General features: G+C 50.2%; 2 protein-coding genes across 4 annotated transcripts; one reads left to right on the top strand and one right to left on the bottom strand.

The window, feature by feature from the left end:
• The first annotated feature begins 9,591 nt into the window (after positions 1-9,591).
• On the top strand, positions 9,592-18,376 carry TMEM54 (transmembrane protein 54). The gene is made up of 6 exons (XM_003415475.3): positions 9,592-9,751; positions 12,797-12,990; positions 16,688-16,747; positions 16,911-17,099; positions 17,226-17,360; positions 17,711-18,376. The coding sequence occupies exons 1-6, from the start codon at positions 9,736-9,738 to the stop codon at positions 17,780-17,782; spliced, it is 666 nt and encodes a 221-aa protein (XP_003415523.1). The 5' UTR covers positions 9,592-9,735; the 3' UTR covers positions 17,783-18,376.
• Positions 18,377-18,763: 387 nt separating this feature from the next.
• Positions 18,764-25,489, bottom strand: HPCA (hippocalcin). Of its 3 annotated transcripts, XM_064281659.1 has the most exons (4): positions 24,052-25,489; positions 20,122-20,127; positions 19,021-19,126; positions 18,764-18,892 (listed from the first exon to the last, which is right to left on the bottom strand). In XM_064281659.1, the coding sequence occupies exons 1-4, from the start codon at positions 24,415-24,417 to the stop codon at positions 18,795-18,797; spliced, it is 576 nt and encodes a 191-aa protein (XP_064137729.1). In that variant the 5' UTR covers positions 24,418-25,489; the 3' UTR covers positions 18,764-18,794. The 3 variants fall into 3 exon arrangements, with proteins under 3 accessions (XP_064137729.1, XP_023410093.2, XP_064137728.1); XM_023554325.2 differs by lacking the exon at positions 20,122-20,127 and having other exon boundaries at positions 23,830-25,489; XM_064281658.1 differs by lacking the exon at positions 20,122-20,127 and having other exon boundaries at positions 19,021-19,128; positions 24,048-25,489.
• Positions 25,490-26,086: the final 597 nt, after the last annotated feature.

The following is a 26,086-nucleotide window of genomic DNA, read 5'->3' as shown; positions in this document are numbered from 1 at the left end:
CTGCCATATGCCGATGATGCAACCTTGCTTGCTGAGAGTGAAGAGGACTTGAAGCACTTGTTGATGAAGATCAAAGACTACAGCCTTCAGTATGAGTTACACCTTCAATATAAAGAAAACAAAAGTCCCCACAACTGTACCAATAAACAACATCGTGATAAACAGAGAAAATATTGAAGTTGTCAAGCATATAATTTTACTTGAATCCACAATCAACACACATGGAAGCAGTAGTCAAGAAATCAAAGGACATATTGCATTGGGAGAATCTGCTGCAAAAGACCTCCTTCAAGTGTTAAAAAGTGTGATGCAATTGATTACTTTTGTGTGGCCTTTCTAGCCATTACCTTGTAATTCCCACTCAGGTGATTGAGCAGGACTGTGTGATAGGGTAATTGTGGCCAATGGGATTGGTCAGTTTGGCCTTAAAAGAGAGTCAATTCCAGAGCAGAGAAGAGGGGCCCACGACTACCAAGGAAGAACAGCCAGGAGTGGAGAGTGCATCCTTTGGACCCCGAATCCCTGTGCTTAGAAGTTCCTAGAAACAGAGATGGAGATAGAGCAAGCCGTAATCCTGAAGACAGTGAGAAGTGGTGGCAGGAGAGACCCGGCAGCGGGAGACGGCATGGTGGGCTTTCCCGCCCACGGAGAGAGAAAACTGAGCACCTTTGGGAGAGGCCATGGGCCAGGGAAAGGCATGTCTGTGAGCATGGTTGGGAAGAGGCTGTCCAGATGGAAGAACTGTATCTGAGTATTCCTGAGCCTGAATTGTAACAAACTTATGTATTATGTAATAAATCCCATAATCGTGAGTATGGTCTGTGAGTTCTCTGTGGCCATTGTAATGAATTATCGAACCCCTCAGAGAAGTAGAGAGTGCTGTGCAGGGGAAGGTTGGTGTCAGAATTAGTAAAAATGGTGGGGAGAGAAGGTTCTCCTTCCCCCTTGTGGAGTTGGAGCAGGTCAGACACTACCCCCAAGCTCTTTTTACAAAAAGCAAAGATGTCACTTTGAGGACTTTATCATATGTGTGATAAAGCTGGACAATGAATAAGGAAGTCCACAGAAGAATTGATGCCTTTGAATTATGGTGTAGGTGAAGAATATTGAATATACCATGGACTCCCAGAAGAATGAACAAATCTCTCTTGGAAGAAGTACAACCAGAATGCTTCTTAGAAGCGAGGATGGGGAGACTTCGTCTCACATCCTTTGAGCATGTTATCAGGAGCAACCAGTCCCTGGAGAAGGACATCATGTTTGGTAAAGTCAGCGAAGGGAAGACGCTCAAGCATATGGATTGACACAGTGGCTGCAACAGCGGACTCAAACATAGCAACGATTATGAGGATAGTGCAGGACCGTGTAGTTTTGTTGTACACAGGGTCGCTATGAGTTGGAACCAACTCAACGGCACCTAACAACAACATTTATGAGGCACTCATTATGCGCCAGGCAGTATCCTAAGTGCTTTACACATATTAATTCATTTAATTGTCACAGTAACACAAAGAAGTAAGTATGGATGTAATTTCCTATTTTATATTTGAGGAACTGAGGCACAGAATAAGTAACTTGCCCAAGGTCACTAAGCTAGCAAATGGTAGAGCTGTGACTTGAATCCATGCAGCATGGCCCCTAAGTTTGTGCTCCTACAACTTTGCTAAGGCTACTGCCTGTTGCCAGCAATTCAAGCTGATTCAGAGCCTCATAGTCACTTGCTTTGTAGGATTGAAAAAGCTCATTTCTTTATGTCAAAGCTAAAGTGAGTGGGAGCATAGGCAGAGAGGCAGGAAACACAGCCCTTCCCAAGTCCTCCTACCGGCCTCACTAAGAGAGCAGTTACCCTTACGTAAGGAGTCTTCCACTGGGATGCAGCCCAACTGTGCTTCCCCCAATGCCTGGTGTTCACAATTGCTCTGAGGCAGAGGCCAAGATAGAGGCCCTGGGCTGAGAACTGGGAGAGGCTCCTTCCCATCCCCTTCTACCACCAAGATCAAGGTCCAGATTCAGGGACCATAATTTACAAGTCTTCATACTTGGTTATTGGCCCTTGCAGTTATTCTACTGCAAATAGTCAGAAAACCTACACGTGTTTTAAGGAGGTGATTTTGCCAGAGAAACCCCAAACCTGGCAAAGGGAAACCTATGACTGATCAACCTCTAAGACAATGTCTCATCCCCAAACAACACTAATATTAGGAAATCCTCAAAATCCTTCTAAGATGTGGCCACAGAGTTACAATGGACAGGGGAGACCCTCCAACCTGATAGAGAGAGCCCTGCTCTACCAAGGCAGGAAATTATTATTATTATTTTTAATAATTTACTTTATTTTTATTGTTGTTGAGAATATACACAGCAAAACATGCACCAATTCAACAGTTTCGACACGTAAAATTCAGTGTTATTGATTACATTCTTCTAGTTGTGCAACTATTCTCACCCTTATTTTCTGAATTGTTAACATAAACTCACTGACCCCAAGGCTCCTATTTAATCTTTTGAGTTCTGTTGTCAATTTGATCCCATATAAATAAATCTTAAAAGGGCATAATTCTCAGGGCAGATGTTCTTTACTAGTTAAGCTAAACCATTATTTGGTGTTAAGAAGACTTCAGGGAATATTTTTGGTTTAAAGATTATCTCAGGACAATAGTTTTGGGGGGTTCAGCCAGCCTCCATGGTTCCAGAAAATCTGGATTCTGTAAGAACTTGCAATTCTGTTCTTTTGAAAGAACTTTAAATTTCCCCCCTTTTGATCAGGGATTCTTCTATAGAATCTTTGATCAAAATGTTCAGTATTATAGCTGGGCACCATCCAATTCTGGTCTCGTGGCAAAGGAGGCAGCTGGTCATGGTGGCAGTTCCATTTCCTCCCCCTATTTCTGACTCTCCTTCCTCTGTTGCTCCAGGTGAATAGAGACCAGTTGTTGTGCTTTGGATGGCTGCTTAAGGCAGGGAGTACTTTTTTTTTAAACTTTTATGTGCTTTAAGTGAAAGTTTACACAGCAAATTAGTTTTCCATTTGCATATGGCTCCAGTGGTTCCGTGACTTTGGTTGCAATCCCCGCAGCATCAGCACTCTCCCCATTTCTACCCTGGGTTCCGCATTTCCATATGTCTGGTTTCCCTGCCCCTCCTACGCAGAGAATTCTTCATGCTCTTGGCCAACAGAATATAAAACACACCACGGACAATTGGGTGTTGTCCACCCCTGCCCCTTTTCCAAATGGGATTGTTTGTAACTACCTTGTTTTCCCTTCACCATTTTACCAAAGTATTTGGGAGGATTCACTTTATCAATAGCTGTTGTGGTGGTGGTAGTGTGCCGTCGAGTCAATTCCAACTCGTAGTGACCCTATATGACAGAGTAGAACTGCCCCCATCGGGTTTCCTAGGCTGTAATCTTTATGGGAACAGATTGCCTGGTCTTTTCTCCTGCAGAGCAGCTGGGGGGTCTAACAACCAACCTTTTGGTTAGCAGCCAAGCGTTTTATCATCGTGTCACCAGGGCTCCTCATTATCTATAGCAGTGATTCTCAAACTTCTTGGTCTCAGGACCCCTTTATACCCTTAAAAATTATTGAGGACCCCAAAGAGCTTTTGTTTATGTGGGTTATATTATCTGATATTTACCATATTAGAAATTAGCATTTAGAAGTATAAAAAATATTTATGAATGCATTTAAAAATAATAAACCCATTAATGCTAACACAAATAACACATTTTTAATGAAAAATAACTACTGTTTCCAGATTGGACATCCTGGTGGCGTAGTGGTTAAGTGCTACAGCTGCTAACCAAAGGGTTGGCAGTTCAAATCCGCCAGGCGCTCCTTGGAAACTCTATGGAGCAGTTTTACTCTGTTCTATAGGGTCGCTATGAGTCAGAATCGACCTGACGGCACTGGGTTTGTTGGTTTGGTTTTGGTTTCCAAATTAAAAAAAAAAAAAATTAAAAGAATGACATTTTATACTTTTGCAAATCACTTTGATGTCTTCCTTAATAGAAGCTCAAATTTTATCATTGGCCACAATATTTTCAATTGTTTCCTTCAAAGTGACAGGCACGCTTTGTTCATTTTAGATCAAATATCTGCAAAAACACCCACATTTGCATAACCATAGTGTGTCTTTCAATTCTTCTTTCAAGTAAAAACTGTATTCCATGAAAAAAGCAGCTAGTTCAGCTTGCAACTCAAACGATTGCACAAGTGCCTTTCCTTAGACAGCCATGGTCCTTAGGTCGGCAGCAGAATTCTGCCCATTGTGTCAAACAAAATATTTAAAAAGGTGCATACTTAAGTGTAGAGATTCAGTACAACTAATATTTTTTATTGGTTCATTAAGGCATTCTTAAGTGAAACTGGTATGTTTATTTATTTATTTACTGTTCGTGCCTGGCAGCGAAGAGTACAATGACTACCGGCATAGTTTGGTGTCACAGCCTTGATCCCGGCTAAGGGTTCAGCTGTCTTACCCGCCATTGCTTTTGTACCATCAGTGCAAATGGCAACACAGTAAATAAGGCAGATAGCATCTTAGCGTTGTTATAAAAATAGTTTTAACTTAACTTCACAGATCCCCTGAAAAGGTCTTGGGGACCCTCAGGAGTCCACAGACCACACTTTGAGAACTGCTGATCTAATACTGTATTCATCAGTCAACAAATACGTATTTATCAAGTGCCTACCATATCTCAGGCCTGTTCTAGGTTCTGAGTATTGAGTACACTAGATACCCAAGGCCCCTGCTCTCATAGAGCCAGAAATTCTTGTAGAGAGAAGCAGAAAATTAACAGGTAAATGAACGAGGTAATTTCAGCTACAGAAAAGCGCCTTGAAGAAAATTAAACAGGGTAATTTAATAGAGAGTGGCTTGGAGTAGTTAATTTACCTTCACCATTCACTAAGGTACCCACTAGTCCACTAATGGAACCCTGGTGGCACAGTGAATAAGAGATATGGCTGCTAACCAAAAGGTCGACAGTTCGACTCCTCCAGCCACTCCTTGGAAACCCCATGGGGCAGTTCTACTCTGTTCTACAGGATCGTTGTGAGTCAGCATCAACTCGATGGCAATGGGTTTGGTTTCCTTTTTTTTAGGCCACTAATATCTTTGCATTACTGTGTTGTCGAAGAATATTTAATATACCATGGACTGTGAGAAGAGCAAACAAATCTCTCTTGGAAGAAGTACAGCCAGAATGCTCCTTAGGAGTGAAGATGACCAGACTTCATTTCACACACTTTGGAAGGACCAGTCCCTGGAGAAGGACACCATGCTGGTAAAGTAGAGGGTCAGCGAAAGAGGAAGACCCTTAAGGATATGGATCGGCACAGTGACTGCAACAAGGGGCTCAAACATAGAAACGATTGGGAGGAGGCGCGGGACCGGGCAGGGTTTTGTTCTGTTGTACATAGCGTCGCTGTGAGTCAGCACCTAACAACAACAAGTCCCCAGTGGCTATTTAAATTTTAATTAATTAAGTAAAATAATTCAGTTTCTCAGTCACACTAGCCACATTTCAAGCGCTCAGTAACCACATGGAGTTAGCGGCTACTGGATTGGACAGCTGAGCCTGGGTGGCCCAGTGGTTTTAGAGCTTGACTGTTAACCAAAAGGCTGGCAGTTCGAATCTACAAGTTGCTCCTTGGAAACCCTACTAGTCAGTTCTACTCTGTCTTATAGGGTCGCTATGAGTTGGAATCGACTCAATAGCAACGGGTTTGTTTTTTTTTTTGTATTGGATAGTGCAGATATAGAACCTCTCCATCATGACAGAAAGTTTTATTGGACAGTGCTGATTTAGACCACGTGACGAAGAATACCTCACTGAAGATTTGGGAACTGAGAATTGAAGATGGAAGAAACAGTGAGAAGGGCAAGGAAGGACACTGGTGTGTCATTCACATGGATGAGCAGAACTTTAGGATAGACTGCTGGACAGAGAACCAGAAACCCAAATCCTGAACAGATGGAGGGGAGTGGCAGGGAGGGGGTTCAATGAAGGTGACCAGGAAGGTGGAGAAGTAGAGCGGGAGGCAGGAAACTCAGAGGAGGAGGAGTAGGAGTTTATTTGGTAAAAAAAATCCCACATGCACATAGAACGTGAATGGTGGTTATCTGCGGGGTTGGGGAAGATTGTAGGTGATTCTAATTTCCTTTTTATACTTTTCTGGGTTTTGCCCTGAAGTTTTCTACCATGAACTTTTTCTTTTTTCCCCAGATTCTTTCTAAGACATATAAAAGATAGAAAAAACACCAAGAATAATATAACAAACACCCCTATTCACACCACCCAGGATTTATAATTGTAATACTTTAAAAAATAATAAAATCTTAAAGCTATAGCTAAAGTCTCCTTAGCCACCTCCTCTCCTCCCAGCAAAGCACCTGCAGTAGTTTTTAGTTTTACATACATGTATGTTCATACATCCACCACCCATCTGTCAGTTTGTCCTACTGCAGTGGCTTGCATTTTGCTGTAATGCTGGAAGATATGTCACCAGTATTTCAAATACCAGCAGGGTCACCCATGGTGAACAGGTTCCAGGAGAGCTGCCAAATTAAGACAGACTAGGAAGAAAGGCCTGGAGATCTACTTCCAAAAATCAGTCAATGAAAACTTTATGGATCACAACAGAGTGTAGTCCAACTCACTTGCTTTGGACCCATCAACAGGAGTGATCAATTGTTAGAGAAGGATGCTGTGTTTGGTGATGTAGAGGGCCAACAAGGACAACGGAGGCCTTCAGTAAGATGGATTGGCAAAAGGGCCACAATGATGAATGTGAACATGCCAGCCACTGTGAAGATAACGAAGAACCGGGCAACATTTTGTTCTGTTGTACACGAGTTGGAGTTGACTCGAACCAAAGGAAACCCGTTGCCGTCGAATCGATTCCGACTCACAGTGACCCTATAGGACAGAGTACAGCTGCCCCACAAGGTTTCCAAGGCTGTAAATCCTTACAGAAGCAGACTGCCACAGTTTTCTCCCAGGGAGTGGCTGGAGGGTTCCAACCACAGACCTTTTGGTTAGCAGCCGTGTGCTTTAACCACTGCGCCATCAGGGCTCCCTGATACATACATCCCAGTAAAACCCAGTGCCGACACACATACATACATAAAATAGAATAAACTAGAGTTTTTTTTTTTTTTTTTAATTGATATGGAGGGACTGCTTTTATAATCAGGAAAAAAAAAGAAGTTTTTTTAAAGAGAGGAGAGGTTGCAGTCTGAAACCTGGAAGCCTGAACCCACTTCCCCGACTGAGCAGCCCAGTGGGGAGGCCATGTTCGGGGGAGGCTAAGATCCAGTTTTAGTGTGCTGAGCCACACCTGCTTATTAAGTGTTCCAGGAAGAATTACTACTTACATTTCTCTGGCGTGGTTTCAACCTGCTTCCATATCTCTCAACTCATTTAAACTTCAAAAATCTGGTAAGCAGGGAAGGCAATCTTTATCCTCATTTGATAGCTGGGGAAACTAAGCCCCGGGGAGCAGCAGCAAGCTGAGCTGCCCGGGTGTCACAAAGAGTTGGTGAACTTAGTCAAAGGACTAGAGTTCTGGCCTGAGGCTCTTTCCTGAACCTTGGGCCAGAGGTGGGGCTGAGGCAAGGGAAGCCTAGGGCTCAGGCTGCTGGACTTTGGTCCTTGGCAATAAGGAAGAGAAAAGGCAATAATTTCAGGCTGTTAAGGCTGGGATGGTAGAGAAATAGTGGCCTAGAGAGAAGCAGGTGGGACAGTTCTCCCTCCTCAGAGGCCCCAGAGAGGAAACGCACTCCTTGAAGTCACAGTAGAGGGGCTCAGTAACTGACAGCTAGGCTCAGTAAAGCTCCCACTATGTGCTCCTCCTAGGCCTATCCTGTGCCTGTCCAGAAAGATACCCTAACCAAAAAACAAAACCAACTGCCATTGAGTTGATTCTGATTCAAAGTGACCCTACAGCACAGAGCAGAACTGCCCCACAGGGTTTCCAAGGCTGTAAATCTTTACAGAATCAGACTTGCCACATATTTCTCCTGGGGAGCAGCTGGTGGGTTTGAACCTCCAACCTTTCAGTTAGCAGTCAAGCTCTTTTAACCAGGGCTTCCTAAAAGATACTCAAATTACTTTCTTATCCTGTGTGTGCCAATTTCCCCCTCCCTCACACATACATAGTCCACACTGTGTCTCATTTCATCCTCACCAGACCCTGCTGTTGTTAAGTTCTGATGATGTCCTTCCCCAGGGACTGGTCCCTCCTGATAACATGTCCAGAGTACGTGAGACAAAGTCCTCACTTCTAAGGAGCATTCTGGCTGTACTTCTTCCAAGACCGACTTGTTCATTTTTCTGGCAGTCTGTGGTATGTATATTTGATACTCTTTGCCAACACCATAATTCAAAGTCATCAATTCTTCTGCAGTCTTCTTTATTCATTGTCCAGCTTTCACATGCATATGAGACGATTGAAAATGCCATGGCTTGGATCAGGTGCACCTTAGTCCTCAAAGTGCCCACTTTGCTTTTTAATACTTGAAAGAGGTCTTTTGGAGCAGATTTACCCAATGCACTATGTCATTTGATGTCTTGACTGCTGCTTCCATGGGCATTGATTGTGGATCTAAGAAAATAAAACAAAAATAAAGAAAACAAAAATCCTCGCAACGGAGGAAACATTGAAGTTGTCAAGGATTTCGTTTTATGTGACAGCACAATCACCAGACCTGAAAAAACAAAAACAAACAAACCCATTGCTGACAAGTCAATACCAACTCATAGTGAGCCTATAGAACAGGGTAGAACTGCTCCACGGAGTTTCCAGGGAGTGCCTGGTGGATTCCAGCTGCCGACATTTTGGCTAGTAGCCATAGCTCTTAACCACTAACCCACCAGGGTTTCCCTCCAGACCTTAGGGGACAGGAATTATTATGCCTGATTTTCCAGTGAGGGAATAGAGGCCCGTCTCCACCCTCCCACCCCACCCCCACCCTGAGTAGGAGAGGAGAAGCGCCTTGCTCCGAGTGGAGGCCCTGAGACTCCCATCCAGGGTATCATCTTTGCCTAGTACAAGTAAGGCCCAGGGAGGGAAAGTGATTTGCCTGAGGCCACACCGAGGTCAAGGACAGACCCTGGTGGGTCTCCCTTCCCTCAGGCCAGTGCTCTTTCACCACCCACAGCTACCCAATTGTCTAGGAAGAGGTGGATTCTCAAGCTTCACCCTGGGGCAGTCTTTATCCCCATTTGACAGACGGGAAAACTGAGCCCCAGGAAGCAGCAGTGATGATGCCCATCAAGTCAGGAAAATCGCAGTTGCCCACCCCACTGCCCAGCCCTGGCAATCTTGGATCCTCTGGGCCTCAGTTTCCACCTGTAAAAGAAGGGTAACGGGACTGGGGGTGGGCTATGCGTGGGGGCTCGGCCCCGGCCCGGGATGGAGCGAGCGCGGGTGGGTGGGGCCAGCGCCTGAGTCAGCGGGCGGGCGGGGAAAGGCTGTCCAGCCGGTCGGACCGGCCTGGGATGCAAACGAGCCTCCCGGGCCCTCCCGGGGGGTGACGGGAAGGGAGGCGGGCCCGGAGCGGACGAGCCCGGGCTCCAGGCGGGAAGTGGGCGCGACGGGCTTTGCGGGGCGCGCAGGCGGCGGGCCGGCGGGCTGCGGACGGAGGATGGGATCGGGGCCCCCCGGCGGCCCGCAGCCTCAGGAGCCCCAGTGACACCGGCCGGGACGACGCCGCGCAGGAGCCAAGATGTGTCTGCGCGTTGGTGAGTGAGCGGCGGGGGCAGGGGGGCCCGGGAGGCTCAAACTCGTCCCAAATCCCCTGCAGGAGCACTGTAGTGGGAGCCCGAAACCCCGGGGTCCAGGTCGCCTTCTCAGCCTCTAACTTCCTGTGTGGCCTGGGGCAAGCCACTTTCCTCTCTGGGCCTCAGTTTCCCCAGCAGTGCCCTGGAGGGAAGAGAGCTGCTGGGGTCTTGCTGATATGCCTCTGACACCTCCGCCCCGACTCCTACTTTCCTTTCTTGTGGAGGGGCAGGACTACCCCCAGGGGCCTCCGGAGAGGAGAAGAGATGCTGAAGGGAGGCCCCTATACCACCTAGAGGGGGAGCAGAGGGAAATCCAGGCCCAGGGAGTTCCAAGCCAGAGGCTGACTGCCGGACCTCAGCTTCCCCTTCCTTGAAAAGGGCTCAGCTTCCAGGCCCTTCCCTCCCCAAGGCCGTTAGGGACAGGCCATCGGCAAACAGGACCACAGGCAGAGGAGCAGGACTGATGTCGCCCCTCCTCTACTCCCTGGGCACACCAATACTTCTTTTGGGTATCAGACAGCCCTGGCAAGTACCCATTCTCTAGCCTAGAGACCTGTGAGCCTCAGTTTCCTCACCTGTAAAATGGGGACAGTCGTGAGGATGAAGTCAGCTCTTACTAGTAAACTGGTTAGCGCTGTGCCAGCCACATGCCCAAGTGCTCCAAGAATAGTAACTTAGGAATGAGGAAGCCAGGGACTCCCCTGAAACCCTTCGTCCAGTGCCCGACTGGCATTGCGCTTGTTTGACCAAACTCTTGGTCCTGGGATGCTGCTGTTGTTGCTGAGCCCAGCCCTGAGCTGGGTGGTGTCTGGCCTGCCAGGTGGGTGTGTGGGTGGGGTGAGGTGGGCCAGGCCACTGGGAGGAGGCTGCTGTGCGCCTTCCTGTTTGGCTAGCACTTAATCTTTATGATGCCATTCCTGATCCACAGTGGCCGTTCAGCCCATTGTCTGACCTCTGCTTCTCCTAGACTTGGTCTGCTCCACATGGCCCTGCAGGCAGGAGTCTCAGAGAGCCACTAGACCACCCCATCCTCCTTTACAGATGGGGAGTCTGGTGCCCAGAGCGGGTCAGTGACCGAGTGGCCCCATCCCTCCCTGCTCCTTGAGCACTGCTATGTGATTTCCTTATTTCTTTTTAGCCGAAGAACTCTGATATATGAAGTATGATTTAACCCTGGCAGACACAGATGGGGAGACTGAGGTCTAGGAAGGGACTGAAAGTTAAGTCCCATAAGGAGCAGCTAAAGGAAGTAAACAACAACAACAAAAACCAAACCCATTGCCGTTGAGTTGATTCCAACCTATAACGACCCTGTAGGACAGAGTGGAACTGCCCCGTAGGGTTTCCCAGGAATGCCTGGTGGATTCAAACTGCTGACCTTTTGGTCAACAGCTGAACTGCCAACCACAACAACACCACAGGTTTCCCTAAAGGAAGGAAGTAGGGGCTGTTTAATTCGGGGAGCAGGGGAGGCGGCGTGGAGAGGGGAGCCTGACCACAGCCTTCCGGTCTCACAGAGCTGGCTAGGGTGAGGGGGTTCGGGGGTCATGGGGCCAGGGTGGTGTGTATCCTGTGGGGCTGAGCCAAGACCCATGCGGAAAATTCCAGAAAGAAATCTGGAACAGCCTGCTTCCTGTTCCTGGAGCATGCAGATAAAGCTGGGCAGCCACTCACGGCTCAAAATTTGTGCATTGAGTCTTAGTGTTCTTTGGCCCCAGCCTCCACCCACCACCAGCCCCTATGCCTGCCCAGTGCCCAGTGCACTGAGAGCTGGCCTTTCCCAGCTTGCCCCATTTTCTCATCCATTTCCTCATGAGACCCTCCCTCCCCACTACGAGACAAGAGCAGGGGAGATTATTCTCCCTGTTTTACAGTTGGGGAAATAGAGGTTCAGAAAGGCGGAGGGACTTGCCTCAAGTTACCAAGCTCTAGGCAGTTCCGTTCAGCAGTTGTGCGTTGAGTAGCTACTGGGTGGCAGGCCCTATAGGACTTGATCCCTGCCCAGTGGACTATGGGCTCCTTGGGGCCTGGACTATAAAGCTCACTGTGGTACTCCCAGGGCCTGGCACAGAGCAGGTACTCAGTGAATATTTCTGTAACAAACACATGAGTGGATGAATCAATGAATGGGGGGCTTAATGGAAGGATCATGGGATCTGTACCTAGAAAGCCTGGGTTCAAATCCTGACCCTGTCACGTATGACCTGGAGCACTAGCAAGGAGTGTTGTTATTGCTGTTAGCTGCCATCAGGTAGGCCCCCGACTCATGGTGGCCCAGTGTACAACAGGATCAGATGTTGTGATCTATAGGATTTTCACTGGCTGAATTTTTGGAACGGGATCACCATACCTTTTTTCCTAGTCTTTCTTAGTCTGGAAGCTCTGCTGAAACCTGTTCAGCATCATAGCAGCATGCGCGCCTCCACTGACGGATGAGTGGTGGCTGTGCTTGGAGTACATTGGCTGGAAATTGAATGTGATTCTCCCTCCTGGAAGCAAGAATTCTACCACTGAACCTCCGCTGGCCCCAACAAGGATTGTTGTTGTGTGCCATTGAGTTGATTCCAACTCATAGCAACCCTATATGACAAAGTAGAACTGCCCCATAGAGTTTCCTAGGCTGTAATCTTTACAGGAGCAGATCACCAGGTCTTTTCTACCATGGAACTACTGGTGGGTTTGAACTGCCAGCCTTTTGGTTAGTAGCCAAACACTTAACCATTGTACCATCAGGGCCCCTTCCACCAAGGACTACTTACCCTTTATTAAGTAGCACCTGGGTGCTTTTCCAATCTTATTTCACTTAACCCTCCTGAGGATTCTCAGGAAGGCATCGTGAGCCCCTTTTATGGAAACCGAGGCTCAAAGAAGAAAAAGTACTGGCCCCAAGTCATCCAAAAATAGGGTTAGACTCCGATGTCCATCCCTCCTGCCAGGGCCTCGGTTTCCTCCTCTGCCCGGCAGGATGAGCCCCACCTACGACCCTGACATGGCTGTCCCCTACAGGCAGCTTGAGTGTGGCTGACTTCCGGAAGGTGCTGATGAAGACAGGGCTGGTGCTGGTGGTGCTGGGCCATGTGAGCTTCATTGCGGCCGCCCTGCTCCATGGCACTGTGCTGCGCTACGTGGCTGCCCCCCACGATGCTGTGGCTCTGCAGTACTGCGTGGTCAACATCTTCTCTGTCACCTCTGCCATCGTGGTATGGCCAGGCGGATTGGGAGGGCAGCTGGCGGGAGGGGGCTGAAGGGGGCTCGAAGACCTTTGATGAGTCCCCACCCAGAGCCTGGTAACGGGCAGAGAGACTTAGGCACTAACCCTGCTCCGCCGCTTACCAACTGCTCAAGTCACTCAACCTCTCCTTGCCTCAGCTTCCTCATCTATAAAATGGGGATGGTAACAGTGTCCACCTGAGAAGGTCCTGGTGAGTATTGAATGAGATCACCCACATAGAGTGCCTAGCATAGTGCCTGACACGTGGCTATTGCTCACTACTGTTACTGGGTTTGTTATTACAATAGAGAAATATTCAAGGCACCATTGAACAGAAGGGAGGAGCATCAGCTCAGCTTGGGAGGGTCGAGGAGGCTTTCACAGAGGTGGGAGGCCCCAGAGCTGGGTATTGATGGATGAGTAGGAGTTCACAAATGGGCTGTAATTACCGTCACCCAGGTATAAGGCATGCTGGGGCTGACAGGTAGGAGAGGAAGCTGGGATGGCATTCTAAGCAGAGAGAACAGCATGTGCAAAGGTGTGGAGGTGGGAATGGCTACGGCTTATTCTGGGAACACCGAGAAAACCAATTTGGCAGGAGTTTAGCATTAGGCTTGGCATATAGTGAGTGCTCAATAAATGGAGGCCATGATTATAACTGGATGTCAGTATCTGATAAATGCATGAAAGGGCCTGATACTCTCAATTTTATGAAGTTCCTTCCCGCTGGTCAGCAGAGGCGGCCACAGCCTTTGGGGTATATCCGCACATCAGTGTCTGAGTTCCAGCCCTACCGCCTCTCTCTTGGAGCCTGATTCCTGTCCTGCAGATTGAAGCTCAGACAGTGTGCTAACCTCAAGGCCCGGGTGAAAGAGGATCCCAGGACGCAGCTAGCAAGGAAGCCTCAGTCTGAGGGACAGGCTGGGCTGTGCAGATGTGTGTCCTGGGGTTACTCTAACTGCTATTGTTTGCTGTGAGGAAGGTGGGGGTGGGGGCAGTGAGCTCAGGGTTAGAAGGCCCACCTAACCTCTGGGCTGGACCACCTCAGCTTTGCCGGCATGACCTCAGTCAATCTTAAGGGCTCCCAGCAACATGGGGCCATTATTATCCCCATTTTACAGAGAAGGAATTAGTCAATATTCAACCATTTCAAGAGGTGGCATATGATCAGGAACCGATGGTACTGAAGGAAGAAGTCCAAGCCGCTCTGAAGGAATTGGCGAAAAACAAGGCTCTAGGAATTGATGGAATATCAATTGAGATGTTTCAACAAACAGATGCGGCGCTGGAGGCGCTCACTCGTCTATGCCAAGAAATATGGAAGACAGCTTCCTGGCCAACTGACTGGAAGAGATCCATATTTATGCCTATTCCCAAGAAAGGTGATCCAACCGAATGTGGAAATCATAGAACAATATCATTAATATCACACACAAGCAAAATTTTGCTGAAATCATTCAAAAACGGCTGCAGCAGTGTATCGACATGGAACTGCCAGAAATTCAGGCCAGTTTCAGAAGAGGACGTGGAACCAGGGATATCATTGCTGATGCCAGATGGATCCTGGCTGAAAGCAGAGAATTCCAGAAGGATGTTTACCTGTGTTTTATTGACTATGCAAAGGCATTTGACTGTGTGGATCATAACAAACTATGGATAACACTGCGAAGAATGGGAATTCCAGAACACTTAATTGTACTCATGAGGAACTTTTACATAGATCAAGAGGCAGTTGTTCGGACAGAACAAGGGGATACTGATTGGTTTAAAGTCAGGAAAGGTGTGCGTCAGGGTTGTATTCTTTCACCATACCTATTTAATCTATATGCTGAACAAATAATCCGAGAAGCTGGACTATATGAAGAACGGGGCATCAGGATTGGAGGAAGACTCATTAACAACCTGCGTTACGCAGATGACACAACCTTGCTTGCTGAAAGTGAAGAGGACTTGAACCACTTACTAATGAAGATCAAAGACCACAGCCTTCAGTATGGATTGCACCTCAACATAAAGAAAACAAAAATCCTCATAACTGGACCAATGAGCAACATCATGATAAATGGAGAAAAGATTGAAGTTGTCAAGGATTTCATTTTACTTGGATCCACAATCAACAGCCATGGAAGCACCAGTCAAGAAATCAAAAGATGCATTGCATTGGGCAAATCTGCTGCAAAGGACCTCTTCAAACTGTTGAAGAGCAAAGACGTCACCCTGAAGACTAAGGTGCCCCTGACCCAAGCCATGGTATTTTCAATCACATCATATGCATGTGAAAGCTGGACAACGAATAAGGAAGACCAAAGAAGAGTTGACGCATTTGAATTGTGGTGTTGGCGAAGAATATTGAGCATACCACGGACTGCCAAAAGAACGAACAAATCTGTCTTGGAAGAAGAGTGGCCAGAATGCTCCTTAGAGGCAAGGATGGCGAGACTGCGTCTTACATACTTTGGTCATGTTGTCAGGAGGGGTGAGTCCCTGGAGAAGGACATCATGCTTGGCAGAGTACAGGGTCAGCAGAAAAGAGGAAGACCCTTGGCGAGGTGGATTGACACAGTGGCTGTAACAATGAGCTCAAGCATAACAATGATTGTAAGGATGGCGCAGGACTGGGCAGTGTTTCGTTCTGTTGTGCATAGGCTCGCTATCAGTCGGAACTGACTTGACGGCACCTAACAACAACAACAACAAAAGAGAAGGAAACCGGGACTTGGGGATTCGTTCAATCCCCTGCTGATACAAAGGGGCCAGGTGGGGATTTGAACCTAGTTGTGTCTGACATCAAAGCCAGTATCCTTTCTGTGAGCCCATCCTGCAGAGCGGGGCTTATCCCAGAGAGGTTGAGGCACTAACTTTTGTTTGCACAGTGAATTAAAGCCATTGCTGGACTAGAACCTGGAACTCCCGTTGTAACACCTGCCTCCCACGGGTCTTGTCCAGTGAGGGAACTCAAGGAGGAAGGTAGGTAGGATAGAGTCCCAAAGATCCAGGGGGCAGCTGTTGGGCTAAACAGTATACTGCCTCGTGGTCAGGGAGACCTACAGGAGGAAGAACCTGAGCAGGAAGGAGCTGGCCATGTAAAAAGGGAGGAAAGGGTGTTCTTGGTGAGAGGTACCATGGGTAGCACTGTGAGCAGGCTTCGTGTGGGTGTCCAGATCCAGGGCAATGAGGGAGGAGACTGGCCCAGCGTACAGTTGAGAAGCTGATGGGACCAGGGCCAGGTAACTGTGGATTTTGAATTCTACTCCATAGAGTGTCCAGATGTGTTTTAATATAACGATTTTGTTTTCAGTTCTTTGTCAGTTACTTAGTTTCCCAGTTCCCAAACCTCTCCCACTTCAGGAGGACATGTCACGTGTATTCTGTGGCTTAGCATACCCCCAGCATGCCCCTGGAGCACACAGGCCCCTGTTTGAGATGCTCAGCTGGAGACAGTGGGGAGTCATGGAAAATTGTGGGCAGGGAGCGCTTATATTCTAGAAACATGGCTCCAGGGCATTGTGGAGGCTAGACAATGAGGAGCCAACACCTTGGTGCAGATGGAGGTACTGAGGCCAAAAGTAAGCAGGAGGTGAAAGGAATGGGTGTTTTGGAGGGCCGGGGTGGCATTAGTAGAATCTTATCTGAGCGTGGCCTTGGCCACTCCTCCCCACCCAGGACTGACCTGAGCCTCCCCACAGGTCATCACCTCAGGCATCACCGCCATCGTGTTGTCACGCTACCTCCCCAGCATCCCCCTGGTATGTCACCACTCCTGGGATGGGAGAAGGCAAGGGGGGTTGGGCCAGCAAACTGCCCAGGGCCTGGCCTGCTTGGAGGGGGTGAGGCTGACCCTCAGGGTGGCTAGAACTGCCCATAGGAACCAAGCCTGATGTCCACTGATGAGCCATCTTCCCCGTCCAGCGCTGGACAGTGTTCAGTTCAAGTGTGGCCTGTGCCCTTCTCTCACTGACCTGTGCCCTCGGCCTCTTGGCCTCGATCGCTGTGACCTTTGCCACCCAGGGCCAGGCACTGCTGGCCGCCTGCACCTTTGGGAGCCCTGAACTGCTGGCGCTCACACCTGACTGTCCCTTTGACCCTACACGCATTTACGTGAGTGCCTGGGTGTGGGGGGAAGGCAATACCCAGTTGCTCATCAGGTGGGGTGGGAGGGGCTCTAGGGGTCCCACCTCTGCCCCCAGCCCCTGACAGCCATCTCCGCCTGTGTGCCTGCTGCAGAGCTCCAGCTTGTGCCTCTGGGGAATTGCGCTGGTGTTCTGCGTGGCAGAGAGCGTGTTTGCTGTACGCTGTGCTCAGCTCACCCACCAGCTGCTGGAACTGAGACCCTGGTGGGGGAAAAGCAGCCATCAGCCGGTAAGGCCCACTGCCCCCACCCCTCTGTCCAGGGCCCCCACCTTGGGGCAATAGTTTTTTCCCCTGGGATCAAGGGGAGAGGCGTGGAGGCTCAGCGAGGTTAGCTCTCCCAGCTAAGTCACACAGCTGGCACCTAGCTCTCCAAAGGCCCAGGATGAGTCTTGACAGAGGGGGAGGGGTATTTGGGTTTGAATTGGGGGCCCTCCAAGGGTCTGGCTTAGCTCTTGCATGGGGAAGAGCAGTGATGCCCCCTTCCCCCAGGGATCCTCCCAGATACCCCCCATTCTCTGTGTGTCCTGGAGGAAGAGACCTAGACACAGTGAGCCTGGCAGCCTCCTGTATCTCCCCAGATACTGGAAAGCCTAGAGACAGTGGAAGGCCACGATGTGAACTGCACCAGCTCAGAGCCGCTGACCCTCTGAGGGCCAATGCCTCACTGGACCCATGGCTACTGGGGTCCTGTGAGCAAGTCTGCACTGTCACCAGGCCGGACTCCCTGGAGCCAGCCCAAGAGGACTCAGTGGACACTCAGGCACCTGGGTGGGGCTTTTAGACCCCCTCCCCAGCCACCCAGCCCTCTGCACTGAAACGAGACTTTATTCTGAAGTTATTAAAAAGAACAGAGATGCGCCATGTGGATGCATGCAGGGGGCGGGGGGGGAGGGCTCGGCCGGGGGTCTGTGCTTCTTCCACACACAGGATGCTTGTGCACAGGGCTCTGGGTACATCTGCCCATCTGTCTATGGGCACGTGTTTGTGAAAGAGAGGGAGGCAAAATACACCGAGGGGTCTGTGTGTGGCTGGCTGTGTTGGTCCAAGTGCTAAATGGCAGGTGGGGGTTCATGAGCCCCACAGCTGGGGGGCTGGAATGCTAGGAGTTTTTCCTTTTGTATCATGGCCCCCTGGCCAGAAAGAGCTGGGGCAGGAAGGGCTGAGACCCCCTGCGGGGAAGGATAGCTCAGGGAAACTTCCTCGAAACCCTCACCCCTGGAATCCTCTCCCCTCCAAATGAAAAGGCAGGCTCCGGGCCTGGGCACCTGGGCAAGACTTCTCCCCTCCCCCTAGGCTGAGACCTACTAGGTAGGGAGCCGGTCCCGTGGTTGGGGTGGGAGGTCTGGCTAATGGTGACTGCGTGGTGGGGGAGTGTTGAAGTTGTGATATCAAGATGGGGGGGCTGGCTCTGAGGGGCGGATCAAGCTAGAGTCTGTGTCTATCACTGGGGAAAGGAGATGTTGCCTCTTGGATCTGGGAGTGCTAGCCGCCTGCTTGCTTTGGGCCTTGGGGTAACTGCAGGGTTCCCATCTCCATAGGCCCCCCATAGTGCAGACCCTGGGGGTCCCCAGTCTGGCCCCCAGCCTGGCCCCGGGTAGACATGAGGGGAGGGGAGCTGAGGGCCGGTGAAGGCAGCGAGGAGCGCGGGCAGGCTCCTCTGGCTCAGAACTGGGAGGCGCTGCTGGGGTCACACTGCAGCAGGCGCACGATGGACGGGTCGCTCTTGGCCCCGCGGATGAACTCCTCCAGGGAGAGCTTGCCTGCGGAAAGACGGAAGCAGTGATGGGGGCGAAAGGCAGTGCAGCAAAGGAGGAGAGGGAAGAGGGTGGCGCCCACCCGCCAGTCCCTGCCCCTGCCCCCGCCCCTGCCCCTGCCCCAGCCCCCTCACCATCGTTGTTTGTGTCCATTTGGCGGAAGATTTTCTCGGTCCTCTTCTCCGGAGTCGACTCGTCTTCTGGCATCTTCATCACGGAAGAAACCATCTTGTAAATGGCCTGGGGGCGGGAGGGGAAGGCAGGGAGTGAGAGGAGCCGGCCCGAGCCCCCAGCCATCACCACCAAGATTCAAAAACCCGTCCAGGCATTCTGTGACGTTGGCCAAACTGGGTCTTGACCGAGTTCCCACGGAGGGCTAGGTGGGCAAGGATTGCTGGCTGAGGGAGATGCGGGAACAGAAGCACCGCAGCGTGCAAATTCTGAGTGGGCGACCGAAAGGGGGTCAGGAAAGACCTGGAGGACATCGGGGCCCAGATGGTGAACGGCTAGCAACGCTGGGCTTCGGATAACCGGGTTTGTCCAGCTTTTCAAGAACACCAGAGCTCCAGCGGTCCACGCTCCCGTGGCCAACAGGGGGCACCCGGCGAGAGGGGTGGCACTGGGCTGCGGAGCCGTCTGTGACCCGCAGGAGGCGAAGCGCTGTACCGAGGGCTGGAGGGTCCCTGGCAACTGGGCCCGAAGGGACGGGGAGTATGAGGCAAACTATGCAAATGAGCATCTGCCGGGGGCGGGGACAGCCTGGGCTCTGCTGGGCTGAGGGCGGCGGCCGCTACGTGCAGGAGCTCCCTGGGGCGCACTGAGGGCTTGGTCTGTGGGAGGGCTGGGTCCCGTCACCCCAGAATTTAAGGGCCGGACCTCTAATCACTGTCACGAGTCCATCCCGACTCATAGCGACCCCATAGGGCTTCCAAGGCTGGAAATCTCTACTGAAGCCGACTGCTGCATTTTTCTCCCGCGGAGCGGCTGGTGATTTCGAACCGCCGACCTTTGGGTTAGCAGTCGATCCCTTTGACCACTTTGCCACCAGGCCTCCTTAGAACCAGTAGCCTCAATGTCTTCTAGTTTTCCCCAACACCTCTTTCAAGAAACCTCCCTTCTCCCAGCCCATCTACTGCCACTGCTTCAGATCTGGCTTCAGCCTCAGTGCTGGACTCTTCTGGCCTCTTTCCTTTGGGTGCACGCCCCCACGCTGCCTTTGAAAGCTCTTTCCAAACACGGATCTCCACCGCCACCTCCCCAGCCCAGTGGGCCGCCCCCTCGCCCCAGCTACACGCAGCCCTCCCTCCAGGACCGCCAGCGCACCTAGCTCCTTCTGGATGCAGCCCCACGCTCCTTCTGCTGCTTCCCACTCCCCTTTGGGGCTCAGCCGATGTGGCGCTTTCTTAAGGACATCTCTGACCCATGTTGGTTATGCGAGTGGTTATGCGAGCCCAGAGCCTTCTGGGCTTTTCCTTTGGAGGACACCTCTTCGGAAGTAATTATGCCTTTGCAGGACTGTTGTGTGCTGTAGAGTCAATTCCGAGTCATTGCGACCCTACAGGACAGAATAGAAGTGCCCCATAGGGTTTCCTAGGCTGTAATCTTTAGGGGAGGAGATGGACAGGTCTTTTCTTCCCAGGAGCAGCTGGTGGGCTCGAACTGCCCGTCTTTTGGTTAGCAGCTGAGCACTGTAACCACTGCCACCAGGGCTTCTCCCAGGACTGTTGTAGTCTCCATCATACAGATAAGAACATGGCCATCTAGCTAGCACACGTATCCCCAGAATCTAGCACAGAGCCTGGCATCTGGAAGGGACTCCTGTTTAAAGCCATTGACACCTCCCGCTGTTCTGGGTACTAAATCCAAATCACTGGACATTCAAGGCTCTTCAGGCCCTGGCCCCTGCTGACGTCTCTAACATCAGACCTCCCAAAACCCTGAGCTTTTCAGATTTCCTGGCTTGTACAGTCTCTGCCTGGAATGATAACACTTGCTACCAATTATCAGGCACCTACTATGTGCTAAAGGAGTCCTGGTGGCACAGTAGTTAAAGCGCTCGGCTGCTAACTAAAAGGTCGGCAGTTTGAATCCACCAGCTCCGCTGCAGGAGAAAGATGTGGCAGTCTTCTGTAAAGATTGCAGCCTTGGAAACCCTAGGGCGCAGTTCTACTCTGTCCCGAAGGGTCGCTATGAGTTGAAATTGACTTGACGGCAGTGGATTGGGTTTGGCTGGTTTACTATATGCCAGGAACTTTACCTGCATTATCTCTGAGCCTCACAACAGCCCTGCAAAGCAGGTAGCATGTTCCCCATTTTCCAGGTAAGAAACCAAGGCACAGAAAGTCAATGGATGGCACAGTTGGATTTGAACCCACTTCCTCTTAGATGCTTATGTAGTGTGGGGTGGTGATGAGCAGCAGAGACTTTGAAGTAAGGTGAGCCTGGAATGGCATCCTGATTTTACTAATCACTTGTTGTGTAGCCTTGCACAAGTATTTAACCTCTGTGAACCTCAGTTTCCTCATCTGTAAAATGGGACCCATCATAACACCCTCCACTAGGGCTGTCCAGAGAATTAAATAAGGTAATAGTGTAAACCAGTTGGCACAGTGATTGGCACTAGAGTCAGTAGTACCCAGCAGCTGGCATAATCATTACCATGTCCTCAGGTCTTCCTGCCTCTCAGTCCCCTGGGATCCCAGCTGTCACCTTGTACTCCCCTGCCACAAAACTGGCCAGTGTGGCCTGTACACATATCTCCTAGCAGAGTGGGAGCCCCATGAGGCTGAAACATGGTCTCTCCCAGTGTGCCCATTGCCAGCTGCAGGGCTGAGTCCCAAGAAGGACTTGGTGTGAGTGACTGAGAGTGACCATTCCCCTTGTGACAGCCCCTCTCCTGGGCCTCCTCATTAATTGGCTGGAATTGCTGCTTGATCATGGTTTCACTGAAGATGACTTGTAATTAATCAGAGCTCTGTCTGCACCAGTCTGGGGCTGCCGGACTGCCTGAAGGGTCCCAAGGATGCCCGTGGAATAGGACTGATTTGACCAGTTTGGTGCTGCCATCAAGGTTGACATTTACCAATACACATCGGCATGATCACACTAAGTGTTAAAACATTAATATCCCTCCAGCTGCTGCCCAGCTGGTATCCAGCTGCTGCCCAATCCCACTGTGATCCTCCATCACCCTGGCTACTCCAATCTTTCCACCAGGACCCCCAGAGCTCCCCACCATCCAGCAACTAAAGAGTTAATGCCTAGCCCATGTGAGTCTGTGACAAACATTGAGGCTTTCCCCCTACCTATAGGCACAGGGAGGGCACCACACCTCAAGGCAGCCCATTCTACTCTAGCTAGAGAGAGCAGATCTAGACCCTTAGCAAGAGAAGTCAAACTCAAGAGTGCAGCAGGGGCTGGAGCAGTTGGAAGGGGGGCCAGTCAGTGGGGCCAGAAGGAAGAGGATTCAGAGAGGCAGAAGGAAAGCAGACAAGAGCTTGTGCAAAGCTGTGTGGCAGGATTACTCTGAGTACATTTCAGATGCTGAAAAGGACATTCTGGCTGGAGTGGAGGATGTGCAGATGAGAAAATAATTGACAATCTCTAACATTTACCAAGTACCAATTATATGGTGCCCAAATAGCCTTGTGACATAGGGGCTTAACACCCCCATTTTACAGGTGAAGAAACAGAGGCTTAGGGGAAAATTGGGCAAGAAAATTGAACCAGAGCTTGGACAGTCTCCAATGCTAGACTGAAACAGTGGGCGCTCTGGAAGGTTTTTGAGATACAGCTAACATGTGTCACACATCTGTACCAAGAAAAGGTGTTCAGATCAGCTCCTTAAGTCCCCCTTCCCCCACCCCCACCATAAGGTAAGCATCATCATCCCCATTTCACAGATGAGCAAGCTGAGTTGAGGCCGACTCCAGAACTGGAAGCTAGACCTCCTGGCTGGGAGTCCATGGCCCTTCAAGATACCTGAGCTTGACTGCACTCACGTGCTATGTGATGTTGGGCAAGTCACCTCACCTCTGAGCCACAGGACTGATCCACCAAGCCTGGAAAATGGGGATAATGGCCCCTTCTTCATGGGGTTGTTGTGAGGATGCAGTGAGCCCATGGCTATAAGCACCTGGTTCGGCACCTGGCCCTCAATCAGTCATTTGGGAGGTGACTGGGTAATCAAGCATGTTGGGACCACATGGCTCATTCACAGGCTGTGTGGCCTCAAACAAGTCTCCTTACCTGAGTATCTGTTTCCTCCTGAGTAAGTAAGGATCACTAAAATGTAACAGGCCTGTACTCTGCAGAAATGTCAAGTCATGAAAGACAAAGATAGGCTGAGGAACTGTTTCAGATTCAACAGGACTAAAGAGATAGGTATGTTCGATCAAGAACGTGATGCAGGACCAGGCAACATTTTGTTGTGTTATACATAAGGGTGACATCAGTTGGAGGTAGCTCGAAGGCAACTAACAACAACAAAGAGACAGGACAACTAAATGCAATGGATCCTAGGCCAAGGCAAAAAAAAAAAAAAAAAATACAATAAAGAACATTGAGACAGTTGGCAAAATTGGAATATGGCCTGAAGATTAGATAATAGCATTATTTCTGTTAATTGTTAAATGCCCTGACTTCAATAATCATATTATGGGTTATGTAAGAGAATGTCCTTGTACTTAGGAAATATATCCTGAAGTAACCAGGGGTAAACAGTCATGTTCAGAACAACAAAAAAACATTACACACACACAATGATAAAGCAAATGTGGCAAAATATTAATTGGTGAATCTCAGTAAAGGGCATATGGGAATTTCCTGCAATTTTTCTTGACATTGGAAATGACTTCCTAATAAACAAGGCTAACGAGAGTGGTGGGTGTAAATGCTGGGCCCCACACCTGGCATCCTCAGGGGCCCCGGAGCCCAGGGCCCACCTGCACAATCTCCAGCATCTCCTCGCGGCTGATGTAGCCATTGCCATCCAGGTCGTACATGCTGAAGGCCCACATGAGCTTCTGCTCCAGGCGGCCACGCGAGGTCACACTCAGGGCAATGATGAACTCCCGGAAGTCGATGGTGCCATCGCTGTTGGTGTCGAAGGTGCGGAAGACATGCTCGGCAAACTTGGAGGCGTCGCCGTAGGGGAAGAAGTTGGCGTAGATCTTCTTGAACTCGTCCACGTTGAGGATGCCCGTGGGGCAGTCCTTGAGGAAGCCCTTGTACCACTCCTGCAGCTCCAGCTCGGAGAACTCTGTGTTCTCCCGCAGGTCTTGCAGCATCTCAGGCCGCAGCTTGCTGTTCTGCTTGCCCATGGCCACTGAGCCAAGTCCCACCTGGATCCCCAAGGGGGTCAAGAGACAGAAAGAAGTGGTCAGGCTCCCCTGTCCCTTGAGACCACTTCTGAAGGGCCCCCAGACAACAGTCACCTTAGCCCCTTGTTTGACCCAGTGAAGGAGAGGGCCTGACCCAAGATCACAGAGGCTGCACCCTGCATCCTGTCTCTGTGACATGTTCCCCACCATTTCCCCAGACCCTACCCATTCCCAGACCTGGAGGGGGAGGAATGCAAGGAGGCTCCTGTTTACCGAGGCCCTACTAAATGCCAGCAACTGATCCTTTACAAGTCACATCATTTAACCTTCACAGGGTGAAGCATTTTACAGATGAGAGGGCAGCTCAGGGAGGTGAGTTGACCTGCCTCAGGTCACACAGTCATGGAATGACAGCACCGCCTCCTAGAGTTTTCCAGGGAAGTGCAGAAGGACTTTCTGGTCCTCCTCCCTCCTATCCACTGACCCCTCATTTCCTCATGTATATCTGCTCGCCACAAAAGACACCTGTTGCTCATGGCACTGCCTTGTGATCTCCCACACGGGCTTGACAAGAAGCGGCATAGGGTAGGCGTTAGCCTGAGCTCTGGAGCTGAACCACCTGGTTTGAATCCCAGCTCTGCTTCTTACCAGCTATGTGACCTTGGGCAACTTCCTTGAACTCTGTGTCTCATCTGTAAAATGGGGCTAATAATGATACCTACCTCACAGGGTTTTTGTGAGGATTAAATTAGTTAATACATGTGAAGCACTTAGAACAGTGCGTGGATATATAAATGCTATGTAAGTGTTAAATAAAAATGATTTACATGTACCTAAATGCCACAAGGAGTCCCTGGGTGGCTCAAACAGTTAAGTGCCTGACTACTAACCAAAAGGCTGGCAGTTTGAACTCACCAAGAGGCACCTCAGAAGACAGGCCTGGCGATTTGCTTCCAAAAGGTCACAGCCTTGACAACCCTATGGAGCAGTTCTAATCTGCACACATGGGGTCACCATGAGTCAAAAATGACTTGACGGCAACTAACAAGATGCCACAAAACTCAGGCATAACAACACACAGAATAATGCATACTGACACGTACTATACTCCACAGCTCACCGAACCCACACACTGGGTCCATGCCACTCACATACCAGCCTGCACCCACCATGGGTCACCATGCCTTCACACATGACAACATTCCCTCTGCTACACAGCTCACACGTACTGACACACAGCACCACGCAAAACTGCCATACCCTGCGCATCAAGGCACACCAGCCCACGACCCCACATGTCTCACGCATGCCATCACACGCCAGCTCACATGAGGACACCTCTCACATGGCTAGCTGCACGTGGGACCCTCAGGTGCCCTTGCCATCTTTCTGTTTTGCCTAGGGGTGCTGCCAGGTCCCAGGAGAGGGAGCTGCAGCCCTTCCCAGACCTGCTGGAGCCTCTCTCCCAAGGAGATGCCTAGCCCACCCTATCCTCCCCCAACATTTACCTTTCATCTAGTCCAGAAAAGTCCCCTCAGTGCAGGATGTGGGGTGTGTGCAGGTGAATGCTCACGCCCCCCCAGGCTTCGGACTGTGAGTGGGACAGGGAGAGGGGTTCATTGTGTGTGCATGTGCACAGAGCTCTGCACATACAGGTGGGCGTGTGAGCACGCATGTGCCCTTGCATGCACACGTATCCCTGACCTCTGCATTGCGTGTGTCTCTCTGAGCGTTTAAATCCATGTCTTTGCATGTGCATCATGTGTGCATGTCACCAGGTATGCACCCATGACAGTGTGAGGGGGATGTCTCTGCGCGGCCATTTGGGAACCTGTGTGTGTCCTCAGCATATGCGTTTCTGTAAGTTGGTACCCCTCCT

This window comes from Loxodonta africana, chromosome 3 (genome assembly GCF_030014295.1).
Source record: "Loxodonta africana isolate mLoxAfr1 chromosome 3, mLoxAfr1.hap2, whole genome shotgun sequence".
Taxonomy (NCBI): domain Eukaryota; kingdom Metazoa; phylum Chordata; class Mammalia; order Proboscidea; family Elephantidae; genus Loxodonta; species Loxodonta africana.
The sequence above is the reverse complement of the archived record's forward strand: the minus strand, read 5'-3'. Positions and strand labels throughout refer to the sequence as shown.